Source organism: Canis aureus, chromosome 2 (genome assembly GCF_053574225.1).
Source record: "Canis aureus isolate CA01 chromosome 2, VMU_Caureus_v.1.0, whole genome shotgun sequence".
NCBI lineage: Eukaryota > Metazoa > Chordata > Mammalia > Carnivora > Canidae > Canis > Canis aureus.
This window is the reverse complement of record NC_135612.1, coordinates 14,474,291-14,501,154: the sequence shown is the minus strand read 5'-3', so window position 1 is coordinate 14,501,154 and position 26,864 is coordinate 14,474,291. Positions and strand designations below refer to the sequence as shown.

Sequence of the window (26,864 nt, the reverse complement as noted above, 5' to 3'; positions counted from 1 at the left end):
CCTACTCCAACATTACCTCCACAGCTCTTACTGACAATTCTGTAGATATTTCTATCCCTTCAGCTCTATTCTTTATGAATTTACATCGGCAGGTGTTCACCCCATGTGTTGGAAAGCCTTTTCTATAATGAAAGAGTATAACTGCTTTATTTTCTAATTCCTGCAAAAGGACAGGTAGCTGCTTCTGATGTGTTCCACGGCATGACTTTATCTCTTCATACCTTTCCCCAGGTGTCTTTCCCTCATGTACACATACTTTGCGTGGAAATTAGTGGAATTTTTTAACATAATTTGATTGCCTCTCCCATATTTATTTTCAAAAAGTGATGGCTTCTTCTGTCAGGAACTATAGAATGTGCTTTGCTTCCCATCAGGAGAAAGTAAACAGTCAGCTTCTTGCCATGGAAGGTGCGGGTTAGAAGAAACCTACTCCACTGCAAAGCCTCTACTGCCATCCCACTGCACCTCGTATCTCTAATCCCTTTATCCCCAGAACAAGAATTCAGGTCTGTTGGCCTCCTGATACCTAACTGTGATCAGGAACCTTAGTAGTAACAGCTGTATCCTTTCTCTGGATCAAGGGATCCTGGAATCCAATTTGACATGAGAGAAAAATAAATCTCTTATTAAAACATACTTTGCAAACTTGCTTCTGTTGCTCCTCCTTTGATCTTTGACCTGCCCGGGTACTAATATTGAGTCCCCCAGAGCACCACTTCCTGCCGGGTCCCTAACCACTAGCCCCACATCAAATTCCAAAGGACTCTAGGGCAACCAACCACTGAGGAGCTTTCCAAATCTCAGGACTTTCAGGACAAAGGCTGGGAAAGTCCTGAACATACTGGGATTGCTCACTCTGTTCTCAAAGCACCCTTGACAGCAATCTTCCCTGGCAAGGGCACAGAGTCAGGGTAACAGAACCTCCTTTCTAGTGATGCCCACTCTTGTCTTTGGGAACTAGTAAGCAGCAACTAGAGCCAGACCAGGATAAGGACCAGTGGGGAGTCTGGATCCTCCCTCTCCTTCCCCTTCAGCTCCTCCCAACCACCCCCAGAGCAGCCTCTTCCTATCCCTTTGTCCTTCAAGTCTTGGTGACACAATGTCCCATTTCATTATTTCCCTTATCATGCCTTATTATAAGTCATTCTAATAAGGGGAGTCACCTAGAGACTGTATCTCACTTGAGTATGGGCATAGAGTCAGCACTACCAGATGGCCCCTCGGGATGAATGTCATAGCCATTTCCTTGATGAAACACTTACTCTTTCTACCTAGTTGTTCTTTGCAACCAGTGGGGTTGAAAACACTCTTGGTCTGAAACAGTTCCTACTGTTTGGCTGACTCACAGCTTCCTGACCTAAGATCTAAAGAGTGTCATCTATACACAGAGTAGTAATACTCTTTTTATTACTTATGTCAATTAGGATGTTTTTACTACAACCCTATTCCAACTGATTTATAAAATAAAGGGATTGTACTGTTTCGCAAAACTGAAAAGTCTAGGAACGCCTGGGTGGCTCAGTGGTTGTGCGTCTGCCTTCAAATCTGGGTGTGATCACAGGGTTCAGAGCCCATTGGGCTCCCCACAGGGAGCCTGCTTCTCCCTCTGCCTATGTCTCTACCTCCCTCTGTGTGTCTCTCATGAGTAAATAAATAAAATCTTTAAAAAAGAAAACCTGAAAAGTGTAAAATAGGGAAGTTTTCAAAAGATGTCTGACTTAGTGCTCCGTGAAATCACCCAGGATCCAATGTTTTCATTGTCTGCCCTACTTTTCACGGTTTTGCTCCATCATAAGACTGAAGTCATTACCCCGACAAAGGTTTGCTTTTTGCCACAAACTGGATCAAGTGAAATCTACGGGGCTTACTTCTTATGTCTAGCGCCTATATTTGCACCTGAATCTCTATTCCACCACTGTAAACCAGTCACAAAACCCTGACTGTTCATTGGTTTCCAAAAACAAACAAAAATACCATTCTCTCCCAGCATTTAAGGAATCTAGAAAGGGCTAAAGACTTGCAGACAAAGGAGGTGTCACCTCAAGCCCTAAATGCTCCACACCTGGGTGCTCTCTCAATCTCCCACACACATCCTAGCAATTTTCCTCCCTTTCCAGAGCAAACCAGCCCTCACTGGATTTTCCCCTCCAGTAAAAAGTGGTCTGCTCCACCTTGAAGCATACTCAACCACGCTCAAGTGATAGGAGAAGAGCCCTTTCAGGGGCTTAGGCCTAGCATGGGGCAATATTACCCCTACTCCAAACACCAAATGTGGCAGCAGGTTCCAGGGCCTTTCCCTGCAGTGTGTCACTTGGAGAGATGCTAAGAACAAACTCTTATTGGTCCTTTGGATGAATTTCTGCAGTTTTCATCATTTATTCAGTGCCATTATTACACGTTTCAAGGGCTATGATGTGGATATCTTTTGTTCTCTTTCAACTCGAATACAAGCTACCTTATTGAACATATAGTTTTATTCTATTAAGCATACAGTTTTATTTATAAATTATTCATTTATTACTTACACCAATTAGGCTAACAAAGAATTTTCCAGTGGAATACCCAAGTACTTTTTGAGGAGATTTTAAAATATACGTATGTATTTTACTTATGTAAATACATACATACATACATACCAGACATATATATATATATAAATCCATTCTTTCTTCAAAGTCATGAGGTTTTTCCTCATAAGTATTTTCAATCTCACTCTTCAATTTTATTTATACCATTAGCATTATTATCCAGGCTCTTTACCTTTGTAAAAAGAGTTTACAAAAAAAAGATATCAAAAACTTCAATCTAACCCTCACAAACTATCCCAGATTCTACACAATGAATTTGAATTAGTCAACTTTTACTCGGCGTTATTCACATAAATTCACTTATTCATTGTTTAAAAACCAACATTAGGTTATATTCTCATTGTCTCTTAAAAATTACATTCTTGGGGCAACCCCGGTGGCGCAGTGGTTTAGTGCCTCCTGCAGCCCAGAGTGTGACCCCGGACACCAGGGATCGAGTCCCACATCGGGCTCCCTGCATGGAACCTACTTCTCCCTCTGCCTGTGTCTCTGCCCCCACCCTCTCTCTTTCTCTGTCTCTCATGAATGAATGAATGAATACATAAATCTTTTTAAAAATCACATTTTTAAAAACTCAATTTGCAAATATTAAAAAGTAAGTATGAAACATGGTTTAAACCATGTTTCAAGGCTGAGACAGAGGTGACTGAAGACAGTGGGGTGGATAGTGTGCTTTCACACACAGGTCACAGGCTCACCTGCACACTCCCATGCCATCAACTCACCAGGCCAGCCTGCCTCCCCATCAGAACCTCTCACTGGCACACTTCCACCACCTTTCCCAACCCCACAAATCCCCCCACCCCGCCACATTCAACACTACCCTGCGCCTCAGCTGGGGCTGAAGCCAGAATGACTAGACCCTCTGAGGGACTTAGTAATACCAGTGAAGAGTGCTCGTGAACACCAGCTTTGTAGCATTTAATAGGCAGCAAGGCACAGATGGAAGACTGGGTCTCCCTGACAACAGACAACTCCAACAGCAGTGTCCAACATAAGGCCACATGTTGGCGAGGATGGGTCATGAAATAATCTGCTTTGTCCATTTCATAGTCTAAATTTTACTCTCTAACCAAGGCTACTTTAGCCATTTCCTGTAGTAGAGTTTATTCATCACTCAGATGAAAATTAACAATAAAATAGAAAGCATAATTAAATTTAGCCCAAAACTGCCTTAAGAAAGACTCAAACAAGCAGCCAGAGAGATGCTTGGCCCAGAAATCATGCTGTTTGTAGTATTAACTCCTACCTATCGCTCTGCGTGACCCATATTTGATACAGTAATGAAAGGGAGAGAGGAGACAAAAATACTGAGAGAATTGGACTCTGTCTTCATGACACCAAATCAAGAACTGCCTCCTTCTACATCTTTCACCACCACCTGGGAGACGCTGTTGGCAGAAGATAGAGAGGAGCAGCTCCTGTGGCAGAATGAGGTTGAGATGCAAACAGCTCTGATGACATTTCCTTGAGGGGCGTCCTGTCACTGTGCGAAGCCACTTGTGCTTCTCCATCATGCCCCAGTCCTAAGGGGCCACCTCGAATAAATCATCTGAAACCCACATGTCATCACAGAGGGGGGGCGGGTGAGGGCTGTAGTGATAAATGACATTGTCTTCGCAGCAAGTTCTAAAAAAAAAACCACAGTTTAAGTGAATAGAAACGCTTTTGCCCAATAAATTTCATTTACCTAGAGTTTACCTACAATAAAATGGACCCATTTCAAATAGTTCAAGTGCGTTTGATGAATGCTACGCATCTATGTAATCACCACCACAGTCAAGATAAAGGACATCCTCATCACTGCAGAAAGTTTCTTGGGCCCTTCCCTGGAAATGACCACAGAAAAATTTTTTTTAATTTTTTAAAGTAGAGAACATTTATTTGGACATTTAAAAATTGGAGTAGCATAAAAAAGAATCTGTTCACTTGCCAGAAACAATATTTAGATCTTAAATTCTTAACGTAAAATGAGATAATGCTTCTCTCAGTATAGTTTTAGCACAGACTAGCTACTAACGAAAACCATTGCCATAGGGCTTTCAAACCAGACTAACATTTGACGTAGAACGTTCACCCAAAAATCTGAGTGGGAAAGGAGTGTTTGAACCTCCTTGACATAGTCTGAAATTATATAGGCCTCCCACTAAGGCTACATGGTAGGTCGTTCACATGGGTGAGAGGGTGGGGAGAGGGAGGAATCAGAAAGAGAAAGAAAAAAGACTCCACTTAAAATGCCTATCATTTATATATTTATGTAAAATTATATATGTATGTATGTGGAAATTGAATTTAAATTTAAATACCAAAAAAATTGCAGAGGTACCTCAATTCTTGCAAAAGTTGTAAAAGTTTCCTAGTGAATTCATCTCAAAACATTTGTTTTATGCCACATCAAACAGTTTTCTCATTCTCTTAAAAAAAAAATTTAAGAAACTACAATCTAGAACAGGTTATTGACTGGTGGAAATAGAATCTACGATTGGAGTGAAAAGTGCTTTCTCAGCCTGGAGCTAAACACTCTGCTCCGAAAGTGCTTCCCTCCCTACTTCTCCACAAATCAATAATAAATCAGACAAGAACTTTCTTTGCTGCTACTTTCTAAGAGATGCTGAGAATTGGGCAAGTCAGGAACCCGACGAGAATCCCTGATCCTAAACCTCATATCCATCACTGTCAATCCAGCCTGTGAAAGCGTTCTGGAATGAGCAGGCTCTTTCAGCCCACTTGTTTCAAAGCAGGCTGCAGCTAGGAGACTCTAGTGATTTCTAGTATCTTCTTACGAAAGTGTTAAAATTGATGCACACCATGAAAATGAAATTATGGCTAAAATTTTAGCTAAAAGCTAACATTGGTGAGGAAATCCAGGAGGAAAAAAAGCCACAGCTGTACAACTAAAGACTTGTCTTAGTCACTTTTTAAAATATAAAAACAATTCATGCTAATAAAAATATGGTAAACTAGAAAGAAGAAAAAAATTACCCATAATTCTACCTCCCAAAAGGCTTTGATAACATTTCTTTTGGAATTTTTCTTAACACAATTGAAGTCAAGCTGTATATAACATTCTGTATCCCAATTTCCCACTTAACAATTATAATGTGTACATTTTACATATCATAATTTCCCCAGCATTGAACAATTAAGCTGGTTCCAATTTTTTGTTAACACCGTGGTTAATATGTTTGTATGTAAGTCTTTTTCTGTATTTTGGGATATTTCCCTAGAATATATTTTAAGATGTGCAGTCTCTGCATTTGTGTATAAAAGTTTTACATCTCTTGTGACATATTTTTCAATTCGCTTTACAAAAATCTAATAGTCTCTTTTTAGGGAAATTTGGCAGTATCAAGATCCTCACAAATATTCCAACACTTTTTTCCATTATTTTCTTAGGGAACAACCAGAGATACATAAAACAGTTCCGTTTAAAATATTATTGCAGTATTATTTCCACGACCAAAAAAGTTGGTCACAACCTAAATATGCAAAACTAAAAAAGTAGTTAGAATAAAATTATGATATCTGGAGAATATGCTTATACAACAATAAAATCCTATTTTCAAAAAATATGTAGAAACATATGAAATGTCAAAATACACATATAATTGAGATTAAATTAAAAAGTATATAAAATTATATCTATAATATGTCAATTATATACCTCAGCATATATGTATGTGTTCACAGAAAAAAGTCTAGAAAGAAACACATCAGAATGTGTATAATGTTTTTTTTCAATGATTATTTCTTAAGGGATGTTCCTTGCTGTATACCTTGGTATTTTTTTAATATATCAGAATATTAATCTTCATTGTATTTGTGTGACCTATTACATTTATGTAAAAGTATATATGTACATATGTCCAGATTGAGTAGAACGTTTAAAACATAAAAATAGAGACCCTCCAATTCTTTTTTTTTTTTGAGACCCTCCAATTCTTACAAAACAATTTTTCAAGGCTTATATTTTGTCTATAGTGTTTGAACAGAAAAATTGACTAATTTTTCAGACTGGGTTTTAACATTTGAACACATCCACAGGACTCAAGGAATATGTGACCACTCAGCTCTCCATCACACAGGGTACACTCCAAACTCCTCAGATGCCCACAAAGATACAAGATCCCTCAGAATCTGGCTTCTACTCACCTATAAAGCCTCGGCTGTGATCATCATCCCTCCCTGTTCCCTCCACTCTGCCCTCCCGGCCATGGGGATGAGGATTCACTGAGCAGAGACATACTTCATCCACTCAGTGGGCACTTCCTGCAGGGCCACAGGACTCTCCTTAGGTGTCACATCTTCCAAGAAGTCTTCTGTTTCCTTCTTCCCTGCAGGATGCTGCATGTCCTGCCTCTGGGCTACCACCGTGCCTTTGCTTTTGCTATTCTTGATAATTTATACTCATCACACTTCATCTTGAACACCTGTGTATTTATTGTACATTCCCTTTTAGAATGTCAGTGAGGGCAGACTATTTTTTCCTGTTTTGCTCATTGCTGTATGCCCAGTGTCCATAAAAGTATTAGAGGTACCCAATCAATGTTCAAATGTTTATGTGACTGATAATATACATGAGTGCATGAATGACTGAATGGATTCAGCAGAAAACTGGAGTATCTAAAACACAAGGTGTCTGGCAAGGGGCAGAAGGAAAGTCAAAAAAGGGTCAGAAAAAGATGAAGCTATTGAAAGTCCTCAAAGATAAGTAGCTTGGCAAGGTGGAAAGAGCATAGACTTTATTTTTTTAATTAATTTATTTTTATTGGTGTTCAATTTGCCAACATATAGCATAACACCCAGTGTTCATCCCATCAAGTGCCCCCCTCAGTGCCCGTCACCCAGTCACCCCCACCCCCCCACCCATATCCCTTTCTACCACCACTTGTTCATTTCCCAGAGTTAGGAGTCTCTCATGTTCTGTCTCCCTCTTGGATATTTCCCACTCATTATCTCTCCTTTCCCCTTTATTCCCTTTCACTATTTTTTATATTCCCCAAATGAATGAGACCATATAATGTTTGTCCTTGTCCGATTGATTTATTTCACTAAGCGTAATGCCCTCCAGGTCCACCCACGTCGAAGCAAATGGTGGGTATCTGTCATTTCTAATGGCTGAGGAATATTCCATTGTATACATAAACCACATCTTCTTTATCCATTCATCTTTCGATGGACACCGAGGCTCCTTCCACAGTTTGGCTATTGTGGACATTGCTGCTGTAAACATTGGGGTGCAGGTGTCCCGGCGTTTCCCTGCATCTGTATCTTTGGGGTAAATCCCCAGCAGTGCAATTGCTGAGTCATAGGGCAGGTCTATTTTTAACTCTTTGAGGAACCTCCACACAGTTTTCCAGAGTGGCTGCACCAGTTCACATTCCCACCAACAGTGTAAGAGGGTTCCCCTTTCTCCACATCCTCTCCAACATTTGTTGTTTCCTGCCTTGTTAATTTGCCCCATTCTCACTGGGGTGAGGTGGTATCTCATTGTGGTTTTGATTTGAATTTCCCTGATGGCACGTGATGCAGAACATTTTCTCATGTAAGAGCACAGACGTTAGTCAGAAACACTGCTATATGACTTTGAGAAAGTTCCTCAATTTGCATCTGTAAAATGGGATATTATACTCCTTTGGTTGTTGTGAGAATTAACCGATCTCTATATACAGATGCACACACACAGAGCCTTGCACATAGTCAGCATCCAGTCAACGTTTGAAGTTTTTCCTATCCCCTTACATTATAGTTTGGTCTAGTTATTTCTATACCTATGAAAAACTGATCACACATTTCTAGGAAAACATGCAGTGGACAAAATTATTTTTACTATAAATTTTTCAAAGATAAACCATTCTAGAGGAAGGGCAAAGGGAAGATGGCCAAACTCTTACAAGGTTAGGCATCGTAACCACAAGGAGATGGGCATACGTAACCCATACAGAAGGTGGGGATCCCAGAGGTTACTCAGGGGTGAGTTTTGTAAAATACATCAGAACACAATCTGATGTATTTTAGTGGTGGGGCAACGAAGTAGTCCCAAAGCACAAGAAAACTTCTCTCTTCTGGGTTTCATTACCCTTTCTATTGATGAGACAAACACATACAATATTAAATTCTGTCCTACAGCCATTTGGCTAAAAGTGTGGATGTCTAGGGCCAAAAAATATATTCATTGATTTTGGAATTAGACTCTATTAATATGCTTTTCAAAGAGATATTTCTGTTCACCTTGAAGCACTGGAGCTCATGTTCGGCTGGATGGTTGGGAACACTGGTCTTACTCTACAACAAAAATAAGCTGCTCGAGATCATTGGGGCCGCGAATGGGATGGCTATCCACTAAAGCCCGTTCCCGGTAAGCTGACACTGTCAGGGATGTTGAGTAGAGTTTTCTAGAGCAGACTGATGCATCCACGGAGCTCACTCGGGGCCCCCCTGGCAGAGTGAGAAACGTCCCCACAGCAAAAGAAATTTCTGCTGACAAATAAGGAAAACAAGCCATGGGATTAGAGTACCAAGAATAAATATTCTGCGGCCAGTATCATAAAGATTTTTTTAATTTGACAATGAGCACAAGCTTTCATTGCTTGCACAAAAATTCATGGTTCCTCTATCTGGTAGCAACACAATAAATTGTCACTCAGGTTGTCATTGTCTTGCAATTAGTAGCTTACCTACTTAGGTACTGCATCATCAGCCACCTAGGATTTTGTTAGTATTTGTAGTTGTGGTTTTTTCTTTTTTTTTTGTTTGTTTGTTTGTTTGTTTGGGACACTGGTTACATGTGTGACTACACGTGATAGGCTGATGCAAATATGAATCCACTGCCCTGAGTGTGTCTGTCCACTTGGTATGTCATTGCAATCATCAAAGTTCCTATATTTTAAGGTATTGAACTTCTTAATTTGGTTAGTCAACCTATCAGCCAAAGCCAGATACAGGGCAGTAAGAATTGCAGGCTGGAAACAGAGCTAAGGGGAGGTGGGAATTCACCATAGTAGCCTGGCTATGATTAGGTGTCTGGGGAGCAGCTGTTTGTTCAGAAGTAGGGGAGCCAGAAGGGGTAACAGGAAAGCAAAGAATGGGAAGGGAGCCTCGCAGGCAAGTGGAAGGAGGAGGAATAGACATATACAAACCCAAGGTAGGAATGAGAGCGAATTCCTGGTGGGCACCAAGGGGAGACTTCCTGGTAGGATGTGGTTGGGCTGGGGGGAGGTGCAGATGGTAATTAGGACCCGAGACAGTTGTTTCCAGAGGCGAAAGCTCCCTGTCCACCCAACCCCCACCCCCACCCTGCACTGCTACAGTGTAGGAAAATTCACACCGACCTAAGATTTAAGGCAAAGATGGAAGGACAGGGTGGACTGTGTGGATGGGTGCTGGGGCAGACGAGCAGGGTGCTGGGGCAGACGAGCAGGCAGGTGGATGGACAGACAGACCAATAGATAGACACTTGTTTCTAGGAAAACAGTAGCAATGTTTAGGAACATCAAAGGGATCCACTGACCAAAATCATGTTCTCTTATAGGACTTCAGGATGCCAGCATTAGAATTCTTTCCTGTTGAGTTTTTCATTGTGGGCTGCTTGGATCTCTGGATCAAAATGAGTTTGTTTAGGGATGCCTGGGTGGCTCAACAGGTGAGCATCTGCCTTTGGCTCAGGGCTGATCCCGGGGTCCTGGGATCGAGTCCTGCACCAGGATGCCCGCATGGAGCCTGCTTCTCCCTCTGCCTGTGTCTCTGCCTCTCTGTGTGTCTCTCATGAATAAATAAAATCTTTTAAAAAAAAGTGAGCTTGTTCAGAAACTAGGTGGGGTTGGGCATAGGAACCCATGGTTCAAGAAGCTCTCCAGGTGAGTTTTATACACACCAGTGTTTGAAATTCCTGAACTAAGGCATCATCCCTCGCCCATTGTAAAGTCCATACTGGATTAATCCCAATCCTTCCTATTTTTAAAAAAATATTTGATTTCTTTATTTGAGAGAGAAAATGAGCAATGGGGAAGGGAAGAGGGGCAGGGGGAGAGGGAGAGGGAGAGAAATAGGGAGCCCAATGTAGGGCTCAATCCCAGGACACTGAGATCATGACCTGAGTGAAAGGCAGACGCTTCACCGACTGAGCTCCCCAGGTGCCCCTAATCAGCTCCTCACAGACACTGGTGGGAAGTCAGACAGCAGGCGAAGAGGGCTGGAAATATTTGGTGGTGGAGAGAGAAGACTTTCCTCTCCAGGTGCCAGTACAGACCCCAGGCAGGAAGAGCTGCTGGAAGTGTTCTGAGGGCTGTTAAGGCAGCAAAGAGTCAAACTGCAGGGAGTGCCTCTCAGGCCTTAGGAACTACCAGTCATGCATTTTTTTAAGGCTCAAGTAAAAGCCTGGCTCCTTCAACAAATTGTGCCACGTTCATTACCTAAACCCAATGGGAAGCCCTCTGTACTTCTGGATTCCTCTGTAGAATGTTGTCTATACATCCTGAAGGCCTTCACTCGTTCATTCACTTAGCAAATATTTACTGAGCACTTACCATGTGCCAGACACCACTCTAGGCATTGAGGCAGAGTGGTAGACAAAAGGGGCAAATATTTCTGCCCTTGCAGAGCTCAGATTCTAATAGGGAAAACAAGGAGAAAAGTAAAATGTAGACGATGTAGATAAATACTAAGGGGGAAATACAGCAGGAAATAGTAATACAAAGTGTATAGTTGTATTTTTTTTAAGATTTTATTTATTTATTTGAGAGAGAGAGAAAGAGTACAAGTGAGGTGGAGCAGAGGGAGAAGCAGACTTCCCTTGGAGCAGGGAGCCCAACGCAGGACTCCATCCCAGGACCCTGGGATCATCACCTGAGCCGAAGGCAGATGCTTAACCAACTGACCCACCCAGGTGCTCCAGAAGTAGATAGTTTTAGACAGCCAGGGAAGCCTCTCTGAGAAAATGTCATTTGAATAAACATCAGAAGAAAGCAAGGGATGAGCAGAGGGACTATCCAGGGAAAGTGTATTTTTTTTTTGTCACTCATAGAAACATCCTTTTATTTTTTTGAAGTTTCTATTTAAATTCCAGTTAGTTAATGTAGAGTGTAAGATTAGTTTCAGGTACAACATAGGGAGGGATTCAACACTGCCACATGACACCCAGTGCTCATCACTAGTGCACTCCTTAATTTCCATCACCTATTTCCCTCCATCTCCCCATTTATCTCCTCTCTGGTAACCATCAGTTTGTTCTCTATAGTTAAAAGTCTATTTCTTGGTTTATCTCTTTTTTCCCCCCTTTGATCATATGTTTTGTTTCTTAAATTCTACATATGAGTAAGATCATATGAGATTTCTGACGTATTAGCATAATATTTTCTAGTTCCATCCATGCCATTGCCAATGGCAAGATTTCATCTTTTTTATGGCTGAGTAATATTCCATTGTATATATACACCACATCTTTATCCATTCATCTGTCAATGAACGCTCGGGCTGTTTCCATAATTCAGCTATTGTAGATAATGCCGCTATAAATATCATGGTGCACGTATCCCTCTGAATTGGTATTTTTGTATTCTTTGGATAAATACCTAGTAGTGTAATTGCTGGATCATAGGGTAGTACTATTTTTAACTTTGTGAGGAACCTCCATACTGTTTTCCAGAGTGGCTGCACCATTTTTCATTCCCATTAACAGTGTAAGAGGGCTCCCCTTTTTCCACATCCTTGTCAACACCTGTTGTTTCTTATGTCCATTCTATTATCCCCAATGGGGAAAAATGGAGAGCTTTTCCTCTGGGGTCAGGAACAAGACAGTGATGTCCACTCTCATCACTGTTATTTAACATAGTACTAGAAGTCCCAGCTTCAGCAATCAGAAGTAAAGCATCTAAATTGGCAAGGAAGAAGTAAAGCTTGCACTATTTGCAGGTGACATGATACTCTATATAGAAAACCTGAAAGGCTCCACTGAAAAATCGCTAGAACTGATACACGAATTCAGTAAAGTTGCAGGATACAAGATCAACATTCAGAAATCTGTTGCATTTCTACATACCACTAATGAAGCAGTAGAAAGAGAAATCAGGAATTGATCCTACTTACAACACACCAAAAACCCTAATATACCTAGGAGTGAATCTAACCAGAGGTGAAAGACCTATGCTCTGAAAATTATAAAACGCTGATGAAAGAAACTGAATACAGAGAAATGAAAAAACATTCCATGCCCATAGATTGGAAGAACCAACATTGTTAAAATGTCTATAGTACCCAAAGCAATCTACACATTTAATTTGACCCCTATCAAAATACCACCAGCACTTTTCACCGGTCATTTAAGCAGAGGCAGCAGTAAGATCAAAAGTTCTGAGACAAGAGCCTGCCCGCATGTTCAAGGTGGCCTCTGTGGATGGAGGAGAGTAAGCAAGAAAAAGAGATGTAGGATACAAGGACAGATGGCTATAGGAGGGCTCTATCACATAGGGCTCAAAAAGATTTTGTAGAAATTACGAAGGTTTCATCTTTTACAAGATGGAAAGTGATCGAAGGATTTTTAGCAGACAAGTTTCATGATCACTCTTTGACAATATCATCAGCTATTTCATTGAGAATAATTTATGGGTGGCAAGTTTGGCAGAAGGGAGATTGGTTTTAGAAAGCCAATAGTCGGGGATCCCTGGGTGGCGCAGTGGTTTGGCGCCTGCCTTTGGCCCAGGGCGCGATCCTGGAGACCCGGGATCGAATCCCACATCAGGCTCTCGGTGCATGGGGCCTGCTTCTCCCTCTACCTGTATCTCTGCCTCTCTCTCTCTCTGTGACTACCATAAATAAATAAATAAAAATAATTAAAAAAAAAAAAAAAGAAAGCCAATAGTCCACGGGAGAAACAAGGGTACTTTAGACCAGTGTGACAGCACAGAAAGCAATGAGAAGTGGGCCCATTCTGGATATTTTTTGAAGGTGGGGCAAATACTGGGTTTGAAAGAAAGAGAAGCGAAGGAGAATTCCAAGGCTTGAGGCCTGAGCTACTGGAAAAAGGCTGTCGCCACTTACTGTGGTAGGGAAGGCTGTATGGGCAGCAGCTTTGAGAGAAAGGAACTCTGAGGGATCACCAGCTCATAGCCATGAGTTTGGGTGAGCTTATCAAGGTGGTGAGTATAGAAGTGCAAGGGCTGAGCTTAGGGGCTGAGGATTCCCAGGACATGGGACCTTCAGGAAAACTTTGAGAAAACTGAAATCATCGATCCCCTGCTCAGAGGTCAGGGAGATGAATGAGAAACCCATGAGAAGGAATAGCAGAGCTGTGGGAGACACGTGGCTTTGGGGGCCAAGTAAGGAAGGAGGTTGAAGGAAAAGATAGCCCTCAACTTGGTCAAATACTGCTGATGGGGCAAGTGACTTGAAGACGGAGAGCTGGCCCCTGGACACACAACAGAGAAGTCACAGGGGACTTTGACAAGGGCAGTTTTAGGGGAAGGTGCCTGGGACAGAAAACTAGATCCTGGTGATTCAAGACAATCTTAGTCTGCCCAGGTTGCTCTAGCAAAATATCATAGTCTCTGCAGCATAAATGACAGAAATTAATTTCTCACAGTTCTGGAAGCTGGTAAGTCCAAGATCAAAGTGCTGACAGATTGGGCTCCTGGTGAGGTCCCTCCACCTGGCTTCTCATGTCCTCACCTACCTGTGTGTGTGTGTGCAGAGACGGAGAGCGATTGAGATTCTTCTCTTTTTCTTTTTTTTTTTTTAAGATTTTATTTATTAATTTATTTGAGAGAGAGAGAGAAAGAGCAGAGGGAGCAGCAGGTTCCCCGCTGAGGAGGGAGCCTGGCATGGGGCTTGATCCCAGAACCCTGGGATCATGACCTGAGCCAAAGGCTGATGCTTAACTGACTGAGCCACCCACGTCCCCCTCTTTTCTCTTTCTCTACTACCATCAGTCCTATCAGGTTAGGACCTCACCCTGATGGGAATGCTCTAGCAAAGAAGAGGGGTCCTTGGATAGTTGAGAGGGAATGGGACTTAAGGACAACTGGGGGATGAGCCTAAGGAGCACAGGTGGTTCATTCATTGAAGCAGGATCAGAGACAAAAATTTAGGGACAGAGAAACACATAGATCTATAGACGTAGCATGTGGGCTCACCAAAATTCTCTTCTGATGATTTCAGTTTTCTTGGTTAAATAGAAAGGAAAGGTCATGAGCTGAGAGTGAGGATGGGAGCAGCTGCTGGCAGTGTGGGGGCTGAGGGAAAATGGGAGAGTCATCTAGGAGAGCAGGAGAGTCCTGCAGAAAGGCAATGTAATATAATTGCGGGGAGCATTCGGGACTCACTTTGAGTTGAGCACTCCTTCAGAATGGAAGTCAAACACTGGGCCCTTAGCAGAACTCAGCAGGATCACCCCAGGAGGGCTGGGACACTGCTGAGGGTGAGCAGATTTGGGGACTAGTAAGTCAGGGTTTCACCATTCATTAAGTGCCTCACTTAATCTCTCTGAACCTTCTTATATTTTTATCTGTAAAACTGGGATATTTGTGTCTACACTGCCTTCCTCAGAAGATTCATGAGCTGGACACTGAGGAACATTAGCTAAAGTGTTGACTGATAAACACATCAGAGATGGCTAGAAGACTGGAGCAGGTAAAACTGGAATAGCAAGAGGGAAGGTCCTCTGGTCCAAATGAAGTCTTTCCAGGAAGGATGGCCTAAGGACCCTCGGGGGAACAGGTCGGAGGTGACGTATAGGAAAAGGAAGTTGAACAGGACACACTCTGCCAACTACTACTGGTTGCTGTGGCCTAGGGCTGGTTGAAGCTCGTTAGCTAAGGTCATGGCATTTGCTAGACACCCTGGATCTGGGCTGCCCCTGGCCCATATACACTTTTTGTGATGAGTTAGAGATAGGCGTCCTCTCACTTGGGTGGCTTGATCAGTTAAGTGGCCCACTCTGGATTTTGGCTCAGGTCATGATGTCGGGGTCATGGGAATGAGCCCCAAGTCGGGCTCCGCACTGAGCACAGAGTCTGTTGTCCCTCTCCCTCTGCTCCCATCCCCACCCTCTCTTGTGCATGCTCTCCTGTGTGCTCACTCTCTCTCTCAAATGAACACATACATACATACATATTAAAAAAAAAAAAATAGGTGCCCCTTCCTTAAGACCCTTTACTTCTACATATCAGAAAACTGTCCTGATATACTTAGCTTGCTAGAATAAGGTATTTTCTTGACATAAAGCTGGAAAACTCAGCATAAATATGAAAATCTATAGGGCTGTTATGTGAAAGGCACCCCCTGGGGTTGTGGAGTGCAACACACACAGCAATGGTCTCAACTGACCCTAAACACTCACCAAAGCCCTTCAATGACCACCACCTCACGATTATCTCCTTAAGCCTATATTTAAAGTAATATCAGAATATAATTTCATTTTTAAGATTGAAATAAACATTGGCCTTTTGCTTTAAGCTCTACTCTTGGTAGGTCCAGATTAGAAGAGGTCTTGGAAGATTACCGACTTCCAGGAAGGATTTTACATACACACTCGGCAGGTAGGAACCCACTGGTACAAATAAACTGTGTGCACTGTTCTGCTGATAACCAAGCAACCACTTAGAGAACAAGTTTGATTCTCATTTCACTGGGAGTCCATTTCTCTAGCCAAATGCTATGGACTAGAAGCTGAATTTAAGGAGAGAGAGAATCACAAAATTTTTCTTAGCAAGGTCAGATCCAGTTTTCCTTTCTCACACAGCCCCTGTAGCTATTTCTTGGGTAATGGCCACCTTGTGAAATAATCCCTGATAATAGCTACCTTTTAGTGGATTCCTGGCCTGGCACTCAGCTGAGCACTTTAAGGGTATCATTGCATTTAATCCTCTCAACGATCTCAGGAGATCAGTATTATTCGTTCACTTTACAGATGAGAAAACTGAATCTTGGAGTGAGATAATTTTGCCCTAAGTAAACAACCAGTTGGTTGAGGAGTCAGGGTTCTAACCCACTCTCTTGGTATCCATAGCCACTTGCTGTCACTCATGGTGTGCCAGTCTCCCTTGGTGCTTGATTAAATGGCCATCGGGTTGGTGTAATGAGCCTTTCTGGATAGCTTACAAACCAAGAAATACCAAGTCTGAAGAGCTTAGCTTATCACTGGAAGTCATACTGCTGAAGCAAAAAATCACGGGCGGTATTTTTCTGTGGCATCTAAGTTTGTCATTTGGAATCCTGAACATTACGTGTCCCCAGAGCAAGGCAAACCTGGCACCATGATTTGAAAAAGAACCAATAATAAAATGTCTGTATACGAGGGCTGGGTAGTATTACCAAAATATACAGATTCCAATTTGAGAACTCAGGAAAATATTTCAGAGCTGAAACAATCAACATCTTTTTGACCATATAACCAAAGTTTTCTCTCCAAAGCCCAAGTTCAGTATTTGAGTTCATTCAAAGCCAGGACCCACCACACCTGTCACTGTGGCTGCATTCTTTGTGAGATTCCCCCTAGTGGCCCACAAGAGTTAGCTTCCTGAACGAGCTCAGTGGGAGGAAGATTGGGGAGTTTATTGCCGTTCACTCTCTTTATCTAATTTGATGGAAACTGGTCTCCTATCAAATGTGAAGGCAAAATCAGGGGAAGGGTGTGAAATGTCAGTCTAGCCGCCCCCACCCACCCAGCGGGACCAGGAGGTGAAGGACCTAGTGATTTATTGAGCACTAAGAAAAACTCTTAAAGCTCTGAAATCCCAGGGACTTGACCTAAAATGTGAGGGCCAACCTCATTGACATCACAGATCCTTCCTACAGTCACAATGCTACTGAGCCACCCTGGGAAGATGACCCAGAAACATAAAGACTTTAATCAGATTGCAACCAAATTTCCTCAGAGCTTTGGCTTTCTGGAAGACAAAATAATAATTTTTAAAAACCCTCTGCTCCCTTTCAAAAAAATCAGATCAACAAAAAATAAAGCCAGGAAATCAAGCATCATGAACTCAGGTATTTATCTCATGGATTACCCAAGGTCTCTAGATTCTCATCCTTTACAGGATTAGATTTCTTATTACATATAAACTAGGTAATAAATCCCAAAGAAGATCCTTGGATGGCTTGGGCACAATAGAGTGAGAAATCATTTCCTATTATTTTATAACAATTTGATCTAAATGTGCATCTCAACAAAGTTTCCTAAATTCTTAATGGACAATTAATTCTTCTGGGACAATAAATCCTTCTAGCTGACTATGGGTGTGATGGGGGCCTGGTGAAGAACTGAGGTAGGGGAGAGAAGAAGAGAGGAATGTAAAATAAATTAGAAGCCTCCCTTAACCTTCACTATATGTACGGAAAATGCCCTTAATTAAAAGAAAAAAAAATTAACCACCACCGCAAAAATTCACCTGCCTTAGTTCCTGATCTGATTCAGCATTCTGGTTGCCTAGATACAGATGTAAACAAAAGTGCCTCCCTGACTCCAGAGGAACAGCCGAAGGAACCTGATGGCCCCCTTCCCGGCTCAGTCAATGACCAAGAAAAGAAAGCAAGTACTTTTAGACGTTCATAGCAAAAGTAGAATATTTTGTTCAGCTTCTTTAAAGCTTAGCATTGTTCAGAGAATTCTAAGGAGTCCTAGAAGAGTTGTTTTTCTTTTCACTCTACCTACATTTCTTGTTTGCTCTGCTTTGACAAAGTGACTGATGACCACGTGAGCTGAAAAGAGAAAGGGTCTCAATTTGTGAATACATTCGTTGGACTGACTTAATCTGCAGGGCTAAGTAGGAACAAAAAATTGATAAATATTTTCTATAAAGATGCAAAAGAAACTAAGATAAATTCAAGATAGAGGCTTTATCTGTCAAATGGAAAAGAGAACAGCTAAAGAGGTTTCTTTTATTGGTACTTGTCATTAATGAAAAAGAACATTCAAAGCAGCAGTTTTTTTAGACCTCACCAGGGATGCAGCCTCTGGTGATAAAAAGAGAACTGGAAAGCTAGCACAGTATCCAGCACTGATTTTTGCTCTCTGTTGGCTATAGCACACACTGGCTGTGCAACTTCCAGCAATTACTTAACCTGTTTCCTCTTCTATGAAATGGGCTAATTAGGCCAATCATACAAGGATGTGAGGCTTGAATGAACCACTAAGATAAAGGTTATGGCAAGTAAAAGGGACTCAGTCAATTCCTATCATCATCATCTAGATGATCTGAGTAATCTGCTATTTCTCTAATCCTCAGAGTCCTCACCTTTAAAAATAATCATCTTAAATTCTTTCTGCACTAAAATAGCATTTAAGTCAAGACAATGATTTCCACCTTATAGAAGATCATATATGTCAAAGTATTTTATAGGCCTTAATTAAGCCATAAAGGAACACAACATTTTAAAGTATTATTATAAAACAGGTAAAAACGGACATATGTAAAAAGTCGGTGTTCATAGCCACCGAGTTGTTTGTGAGAATTGTTATATAATTACATTCTAGCTTGAAGGAATAGGGATGAAACAGAGCTGCTTCCTATAGTCAATTAGTGAAGATATAAAACTTCACATACTCTCTTAGACACATCAATAACTGCACAGAAGAAAGAGAAAACAAGTTGGCCTCAGTGTTAACAGCTTTTACTCTCTCTAGATAGTACGATTGCAAGAAGAATTTTCTTTTTTCTGTATCTTTTCTGTGTTTTTCCAAATTTTCCTCCATTATCAGGTTTAACATTTGTTACTTTAAGAGTATGCAAGTTGTAGCTGTGCTTTTTTTTAGAGGACTATTTACAGTCTTCAAAATGAGATTTAAAAATAATATAAAAGTAAAAGATAAATATATCCAACTGCTTCACTTGAGAAGGGGGAAGGAGACAATAATCCAGTAATTTAATGTCCTTGGACACAATATTCAGTCTTTTATTCCACAAGAGGGAATAAAAGGGCTACTAGGTGTCAAACATGTGAGGCCAGGGAGCAGCCAGTTGCTTGAAGGAATACCACAGACAGACTCAGACCAGGGTTACCATGGAGGCGTGAGAAGGGAAGAGCTGGCATTGAGTAGGCCAGCAGTCCAGGACCCAGTTCTTTTCTAGCTCGAGACTGGAGTCAAAACACAAACCAGGGTAGAAGGCCCAGTCATGCTCTCTCGGTAGTTAGGATGGTTTCCATAACATGGACCCCTGGGTGCTCAGTGGATCAGTGTATCCATCACTGGAGGAAGACCTCACTTCAGAGAATCAGACCCATTGCAGACCCCACTTAGCAATGGGGAGAGAGGGCCTAAAGCATTATCATGGCAGTCACTGGCTCCATTTTGAGCAGCCTCAAGCCTGTCCTGATTGCCCACCACCAAGCGGGCAGGATCAGAGAGCCTACCTATTGTCATGGGTTATTTATTAGCTCCTTATTAATAGACTTACTTTTTTTTAAAGTTTTGTTGGAGGAGAGAGCTTTCCAAGTAAGTCTCTTGGGTGTTAAATTAAGAAGTAAGAAGTTCCTTAGGCATTTGCAAAAGGAATGATTTCTGTATGTGGATCTTAACTACTCTACTAAACCAAGAAAAAATGTCCCAGGAAACTATTTTGTTCAAGTTTTAAACTGAGGAGGAGTACCACTCATTCTCCCCCTAACTGAATCCAGTTCAGTGATGGGATATTAAAAAGAGCATAAATCTGTGTCTGGCTTTTGATCTTAAAAATAAAGAACATTAGAGTTTAGAACAGTTTTAGCATATGCCAAACAGTGAGTGCATTTGGTGGTCTCTTTCCTCCTGGAAATGCTGGGAAATTATGAACTTTGATGCAAGGGGAACTTTCTAGTAGTACCATGTTACTGAATTAGTTAAGTGTTCATATGGCCAGCTATGTTAAATACTAGTAAGTTATGTACACAGCTGTGCTCTACTTTCATTTCTCATTGACTATAATAATCTGATATCCAGGCTTCTTAGAAAATAAAATTACCTGAGTAGACTAGCTTTCTAGTTTTGGACTTTGTTTTTGAAAAGTAATTGATTCCCCTCAGAAATTAGCATATTGGAGTAAATTCACTCTGTGAAAACTTCTTTAGTAACTCAGCCGATAATCATTGGATATTCCACTTAAAATTGTTCTAAGAACAATCCATGGTTTTGACTTGTCCAGAAAGATTTTCCTGACTGTGATACCAATCTATGAAATGAAACTCTCTATTATCTTTCTAGAGCTTGATTTTGGTTTTAGTTTCTAGAAATACAGATGGGGCATTGCAAGTTTGACTGGGATGATGGTCTACAGCATATATTTTGTTTAAAATTATTTATATAAAAATAAGATGGATAAGACTTACCTGTAAAGTAAGCTAATGATACATTTTAAACCCATGACCTTTGTTTTAGGTAAGATTATCTCCCGCCACAATGTCAACCAAGAATTCTACAGATCTAGTTGAATATGTTGACAAGTAAGTCTGTAAATTGCAACTGGTTTTAAGTATTTACTACATTTAATGATTCAGCTAGAGATTAAAGTGCCTGACTGAGATCTTTGAGTTCATCTAAACTGGTTCTCTGCTTTCAGAAGAGACTGCATTAAGCAACTTCAGAAGGTGAACCTCTCTGTGTTAGGCCTTTCTCATTGACAAAATAAGCCAATTTTACAGCCTCCTCTTTAAGTAATTTCCATAGGTTCCTATAGATTATGCATCATAGAACACAGGCAATGAATGACACATGAAAAGATCAGAGTTAACTTTCACTTTCAAAATACACCGAATACATCTATTAACACTTCATTATAAAAACTCAGAAAATTTTAAGCATATTAAATTAATCATCAGAAAATTTTGTTTATATTGTTTATATGCCACACCTGGAACTCATCCAGGGAAGGTCTACAGAAGAGGGACAACTCTAGAGGCTTAGAAATTTGTCATCGTATTGATACATGTACAATGTCCAAAATGTCCTCGAATACCAGTTTGTAAAGGTGGGATCACAGAGGCAATGCGTAGTCTACTGAGTTGTTTTCTGTTTGGTATATCAAAGGAGGATTTCGTCTGTGGCAATAATTAACGTTTTTAGGGCACCTACAATTTCATCTCAGGGCTTCCACTAATTGTCTGTATAGCCTCCTTAATGTCAGTCCCTTAATGTCTCTTGTCTTTGGGTCTTTCATTTGCCAAATGAAGAGGCTAGATTAGAAGCTCTCCCAGACTTCACTGTAGCTTTAAAATAATTCTGATCCTAAAATATACATTATGACTATAAAAGAAAAATTACAAGCAAATGAAATGAGTCAATGAGAAGAGAAAAATCCAAATACTGGATTTTCATTTTTTAAATATTACCTTTAACAATGAAGATAACAATTTTAAATTCACAAGTTTTGATCACAATCTGTTCACAAGAGCTTCCCTGATCCTTAGCCAATTGAAGTAACATGCCACAAAAACTTCAACCACAGAATTTTAGTCCCTCTTTTCATGCTGCCCATAACTTGTATTTGCTTATGTGATAATAAGGCCGTAATTTAGGGAAAATGAAACCAAACAAGGGAAAATGATTTCTTTTATGTTTGAAAATACAATATTTTGATAGGTGACATTTTTTCTGAGTGAAGGACAATGAATGTGGTAATACACAGAAATAATCATTTCACATGGATATGCTAGCTAACTTTGCCATCCAAGGAGGGAAGGGAGACTTGTTCCTGCCTGAATCTACACAGGACATAATGGAAAATAGAAATCATTCTTCAGATCTGTCAAATTCCAGGATGAACCCAAGTGGATTTCTTTAGCTCAGGCTGCTGACCTATATCCCAGAAGACAACAGAACAAGTTCCTGGAAGACAGTGACGAACTTAAAAAGATATCCCCAGAAATTTTTGCCATTTCTTGGATTCCAGAAAAACTGAAATTAAGACAACAGAGATTCTATAATTCAAAACAAAAGTATAATGAGGATAATCTAGTCCCAACGTCCATTTCCACCTTGCTCTCCCCCGAAAGCCCTCTCTTGCAGTCTAAGCCATGTGTCTAGAGCTTCTATGTACCAGCTGAGATGGTTAGTTTGTTTTGTTCTAGTTTGGTTTTGATCTTTCCCCTGTAATCTCCCAGAGCAGGCTGCAAGCTCCCAAAAGGCAGGGATTATAACCTTATGCTTTCTGATACCCCAGCTTATCACGGTGCATTGAATATTGATTCCTGTGGAACCATAGTTGATAGGCTTCATGGAGAGCCAGGGGGGAGCAATTGAATCTGTAAGAGTCTGCTTGGTGCAGTGGACTCCTGGGTGGCTGATTAACTGGAAAAGCAAAATGGCACTCAGGCATTTCAATCATCAGTGTAGATACTTCCAACTGACATGTTGAATCCAATACAATAAAAATAAAAAACAATTTTTAAAATGGCTGAGTCCTTCAAGGAACAGCAGTCATTGAGCAGCAACAGATTTATTGATATACGAACAGGGTATTTACACAAGCAAAGGTCATGATCAACTCATTGAACTGCCTGAAATATATATTACATATTCTCAGAGGCTCTGCTTTGTAAATCTGTAAGGGAATATTGATAGGAAATCCTAAGAAACGAACACCAACCACAACCAAAAAGGTTAAAAATCTAGCAACAAAAGCGTAATACATACCCTGTGAAAAAGGTTTGGTGAGAGACATGCATCAAAAAGATTGGCAGACCAAGTGCTTTCAGGGCTCTGCTCAGCCTCCGGCAGTTGGAGCGACACCCACACATTATTAGTACTTGTTAAATGTTAGGTCATATTAATAATCCATGGAGCAGGGGAAGGCGGAAAGCTTGCAATCAATTCTAGGACAATTATGGTGACACTCTAATAAAGGCAGTAAATAATTCTGATTGCCACATGTGTTCATTGATTCACAAGGACGATGTGGCCAATGCTCATTTAAGCTTGATGGAACAGGAAAGTCCAAAGCCTTTTTTTTCTTCTTCTTCTCCTTTTTCTGCTGTTGGAAGGAGCACTGCACAGAGGCCAGGCACTTTGGGTCCACTCTTTTTAATTTTTTTTTAATTTATTCATGAGACACAGAGAGAGGGAGAGGCAGAGACACAGGCAGAGGGAGAAGCAGGCTCCACGCAGGGAGCCCGACGTGGGACTCGATCCCGGGTCTCCAGGATCACACCCTGGGCTGAAGGCAGGCGCCAAACCACTGAGCCACCCGGCTGCCCTCCACTCTTGAATCCACTTCTGATTAGCTATAGGACCTTGAGAAAAAGAGAATGTCTTTTCCTTGTGGGCAGTCTCTGTCTCTGCTATAAAAGGGTGGGTGGGGGCGTAGGTTTAGGTGCAGATGAGCAGCCCCAAGTCTCAAGGGCTGTCTGTGTTCACAGATCCAGATTTCATTTCCAGGATGCAGATTAGAGAGCTGCCTCTGTTTGCCACTTCTCAACTCTGTTCATAATTTCTCATAAACATTCTTTTATGTAATAAAGTGGCTAAAGTTTAAGAAAGTGTATTATTGCCCCCATGGGATTTAATTTTGAATAGAAAACAAACTCTGCTGATAAATCTCTTGATTTTTCTTCAATTGACCCTGCTAAAAAAATTTTTTTAAACCTCTGAATCATATAACTTCTAAGGTTTCTTCCATCCCTAAAATTCTTTGGTCTTCTAAAACTGGTTACTGCCTTTTATTCACTTAACAAACACTTATCGAGCATTCACTATGTGCTGAGCAGTGTGCTGGGCACTTAGGGAATCATCAGGGAACAAACACAAAGACCCCTGCCCTCATGGAACTTCCATTCTAGAGCAGGAGGAAGAGACATGCAGGGTTCAAGAGCCTGTCAGGGCAGGGGCAGGCTCCTTGAGAAGTCAGATGTGAGCAAACCCCAGGAGATGAGGGGGTTGGCCATGTGGACCTGTGTGGGAAAAGCAGTCTCCAAGGCCAGGATGCTCCTGAGGTGGCTGAAAAGGCAAGGGGACAAAGATGGCTGGAAGGAAAAATGAAAAAGTATACACATCAAGTAGCATGCCCTTGGGCCAAGGAAATGAGGTGGGTTGGTACTGAGGAGTTGTGCAGGCTATTCCAGTACACATCTCAGGAATTTCTCAGGAGAACACTCTCTGGGAAGATAAGGGGTCTGGCTAACAGCCAGAGGATGCTATTGAGAAATTTGGATCCATAAAACTATCAGTAAGTGAAATGGGCAAAATAATACATGATTGATGATGATTTCTCCTTGTGAGTCGAATATACCGTCAGGGGCTGGGATGTATTTTTTTCTTCAAGGTTTTCTCTTACTATCCCAGCAGATGTTTTACTGTCTCGTGATGCATTGCTTTTCTTTCTGCATGATGAAGACAGATATTTCACCTCACAGTACATGAGAAAGGAAGACAAAACCCTGGTGGCTGAGCTTTCTATGGGCTGGGTCATGTTGGGTTGGAAATCTTTTGGGTTTTCTTTGGTAATATCGTATCCATCCATGAGGGCAACTAGCTCCCAGGTAAGAAAGCTCCAAATAGTCTGCGCTGCTGCTGAAAGAACAAGCCCTCTGGGTTTGCTAATAAATTTTTTTCTGACCTGGCAAAGCCTCTTGCACCCTGCACAGCATCCTGGTCCCACTAACCATCTTCACTGTTAAAGCTTCCAGCTCTTAGCCCATGGTAATCTTCTCATTTCATCCTCTCAGTGACCCTAACAGGGGCATCATTATCTTGAAGATGAAGACCCTGGGGTTCAAAGGAGTCAAATTATTTGTCCAAGGGCATACAATGCTATGACAGAACCTAGATTCTCTTTTTTTATGTAAATTTATTTTTTATTGGTGTTCAATTTGCCAACATATAGCATAACACCCAGTGCTCATCCCGTCAAGTGCCCCCCTCAGTGCCCATCACCCAGTCACCCCCCACCCCCTGCCCACCTCCCCTTCCACCACCCCTAGTTCGTTTCCCAGAGTTAGGAGTCTCTCATGTTCTGTCTCCCTCTCTGATACTTCCCACTCATTTTTTCTCCTTTCCCCTTTATTCCCTTTCACTTTTTTTTTATATTCCCCAAATGAATGAGACCATAAAATGTTTGTCCTTCTCCGATTGACTTACTTCACTCAGCATAATACCCTCCAGTTCCATCCACGTCGAAGCAAATGGTGGGTATTTGTCGTTTCTAATGGCTGAGGAATATTCCATTGTATACATAAACCACATCTTCTTTATCCATTCATCTTTCGATGGACACCGAGGCTCCTTCCACAGTTTGGCTATTGTGGCCATTGCTGCTAGAAACATCGGGGTGCAGGTGTCCCGGCGTTTCATTGCATCTGTATCTTTGGGGTAAATCCCCAACAGTGCAATTGCTGGGTCGTAGGGCAGATCTATTTTTAACTCTTTGAGGAACCTCCACACAGTTTTCCAGAGTGGCTGCACCAGTTCACATTCCCACCAACAGTGCAGGAGGCAGAACCAAGATCCTAACCCAGAAATCTATGTCTAGTTACTCCAGAGCCTATTGTCTTCACCACTCCTCTATCCACATCCCCTGCCAGCTATCTTCTCAGTGTGTGTGTGTGTGTGTGTACCCGTGCATGCACACACAGGTGTCACCTGCAGGCCATCTCTGGTGCATGGAAGATGTAATGCAATCCTAGATTTCTGATCTTCCTCCCCGCAGGCCCCTGTGTGAGGTGTGGCCAGCCCGGACTCACAGCATCTCAGCTGTGCCCAGGAAGCACTTCCATCAGCCTCAGGGCAGCCTCTTATTCCTCTCTAGCACCTTCTAGATTCCATCTCTAGTCCCCCAGCCTATGATGGGCAAGACCCTGGCTGTGGGTGGACACAGCTACAAGACCTAGGCATGACCCACAGCACCCCCACACTGGTCAGGCCAGGGGCTGCCCAGATGAAGCTGAGCGCCTCCTACCCAAGGAGGCTGTTTGCATTCTTGCTACACCTAAGAAATTCTGCTCAAGTGAGAGAGCTGTGCTGAGATGAGGATGAGGCCAGACTCAGGTCCTTAGAGCAGAGAAGGAGCTCATTCAGCCTCTGGGCCTCAGAGGGGACCCTGAGAATTCCACAGAGAGATGTAACTGGTAATTACATAACATATCCTGAGAAAACACAATTTAACAGGAAGAGCTACTCGTTAGTCTAAGCAAAGTTGCTCTGATGTAGGAAAAAGAGCAAAATACACAGGTTAAAATGTTCCCCAGCTGAGTTATTGCCAGTTTCCAAGCCTCCTTCTCCTTCTGAATTGAGGAAAAATCTCACCCATGTACTTGTGGGGGATGAAATGAAATAATTTTTATGAAAGTGACATGTTGACTAAAAGCATCATATGGAAATAA

At 41.6% G+C, this 26,864-nt stretch overlaps 1 protein-coding gene and 1 long non-coding RNA gene across 7 annotated transcripts in view; one reads left to right on the top strand and one right to left on the bottom strand.

The window, feature by feature from the left end:
• Window positions 1-2,400: 2,400 nt before the first annotated feature.
• LOC144293261 (uncharacterized) lies at window positions 2,401-18,007 on the bottom strand. 6 transcript variants are annotated; one of them, XR_013360650.1, is made up of 4 exons: window positions 17,973-18,007; window positions 11,114-11,196; window positions 8,820-9,065; window positions 2,401-4,217 (listed from the first exon to the last, which is right to left on the bottom strand). It is a non-coding gene; the product is annotated as an uncharacterized LOC144293261 (long non-coding RNA). The 6 variants fall into 6 exon arrangements; XR_013360651.1 differs by lacking the exon at window positions 2,401-4,217 and adding an exon at window positions 7,590-8,198 and having other exon boundaries at window positions 8,820-9,068; window positions 17,973-18,001; XR_013360653.1 differs by lacking the exon at window positions 2,401-4,217 and adding an exon at window positions 7,590-8,198 and having other exon boundaries at window positions 17,969-17,990.
• The window catches only part of FAM81B (family with sequence similarity 81 member B), a 55,178-nt gene continuing 45,703 nt past the window's right edge, over window positions 17,390-26,864 (top strand). Inside the window, exons 1-3 of the mRNA XM_077864341.1 lie at window positions 17,390-17,567; window positions 18,011-18,108; window positions 20,932-20,996. Of these exons, the coding sequence (XP_077720467.1) occupies window positions 17,405-17,567; window positions 18,011-18,108; window positions 20,932-20,996 (326 nt within the window). The 5' untranslated portion in view covers window positions 17,390-17,404. The remainder of the gene's footprint in view (window positions 17,568-18,010; window positions 18,109-20,931; window positions 20,997-26,864) is intronic.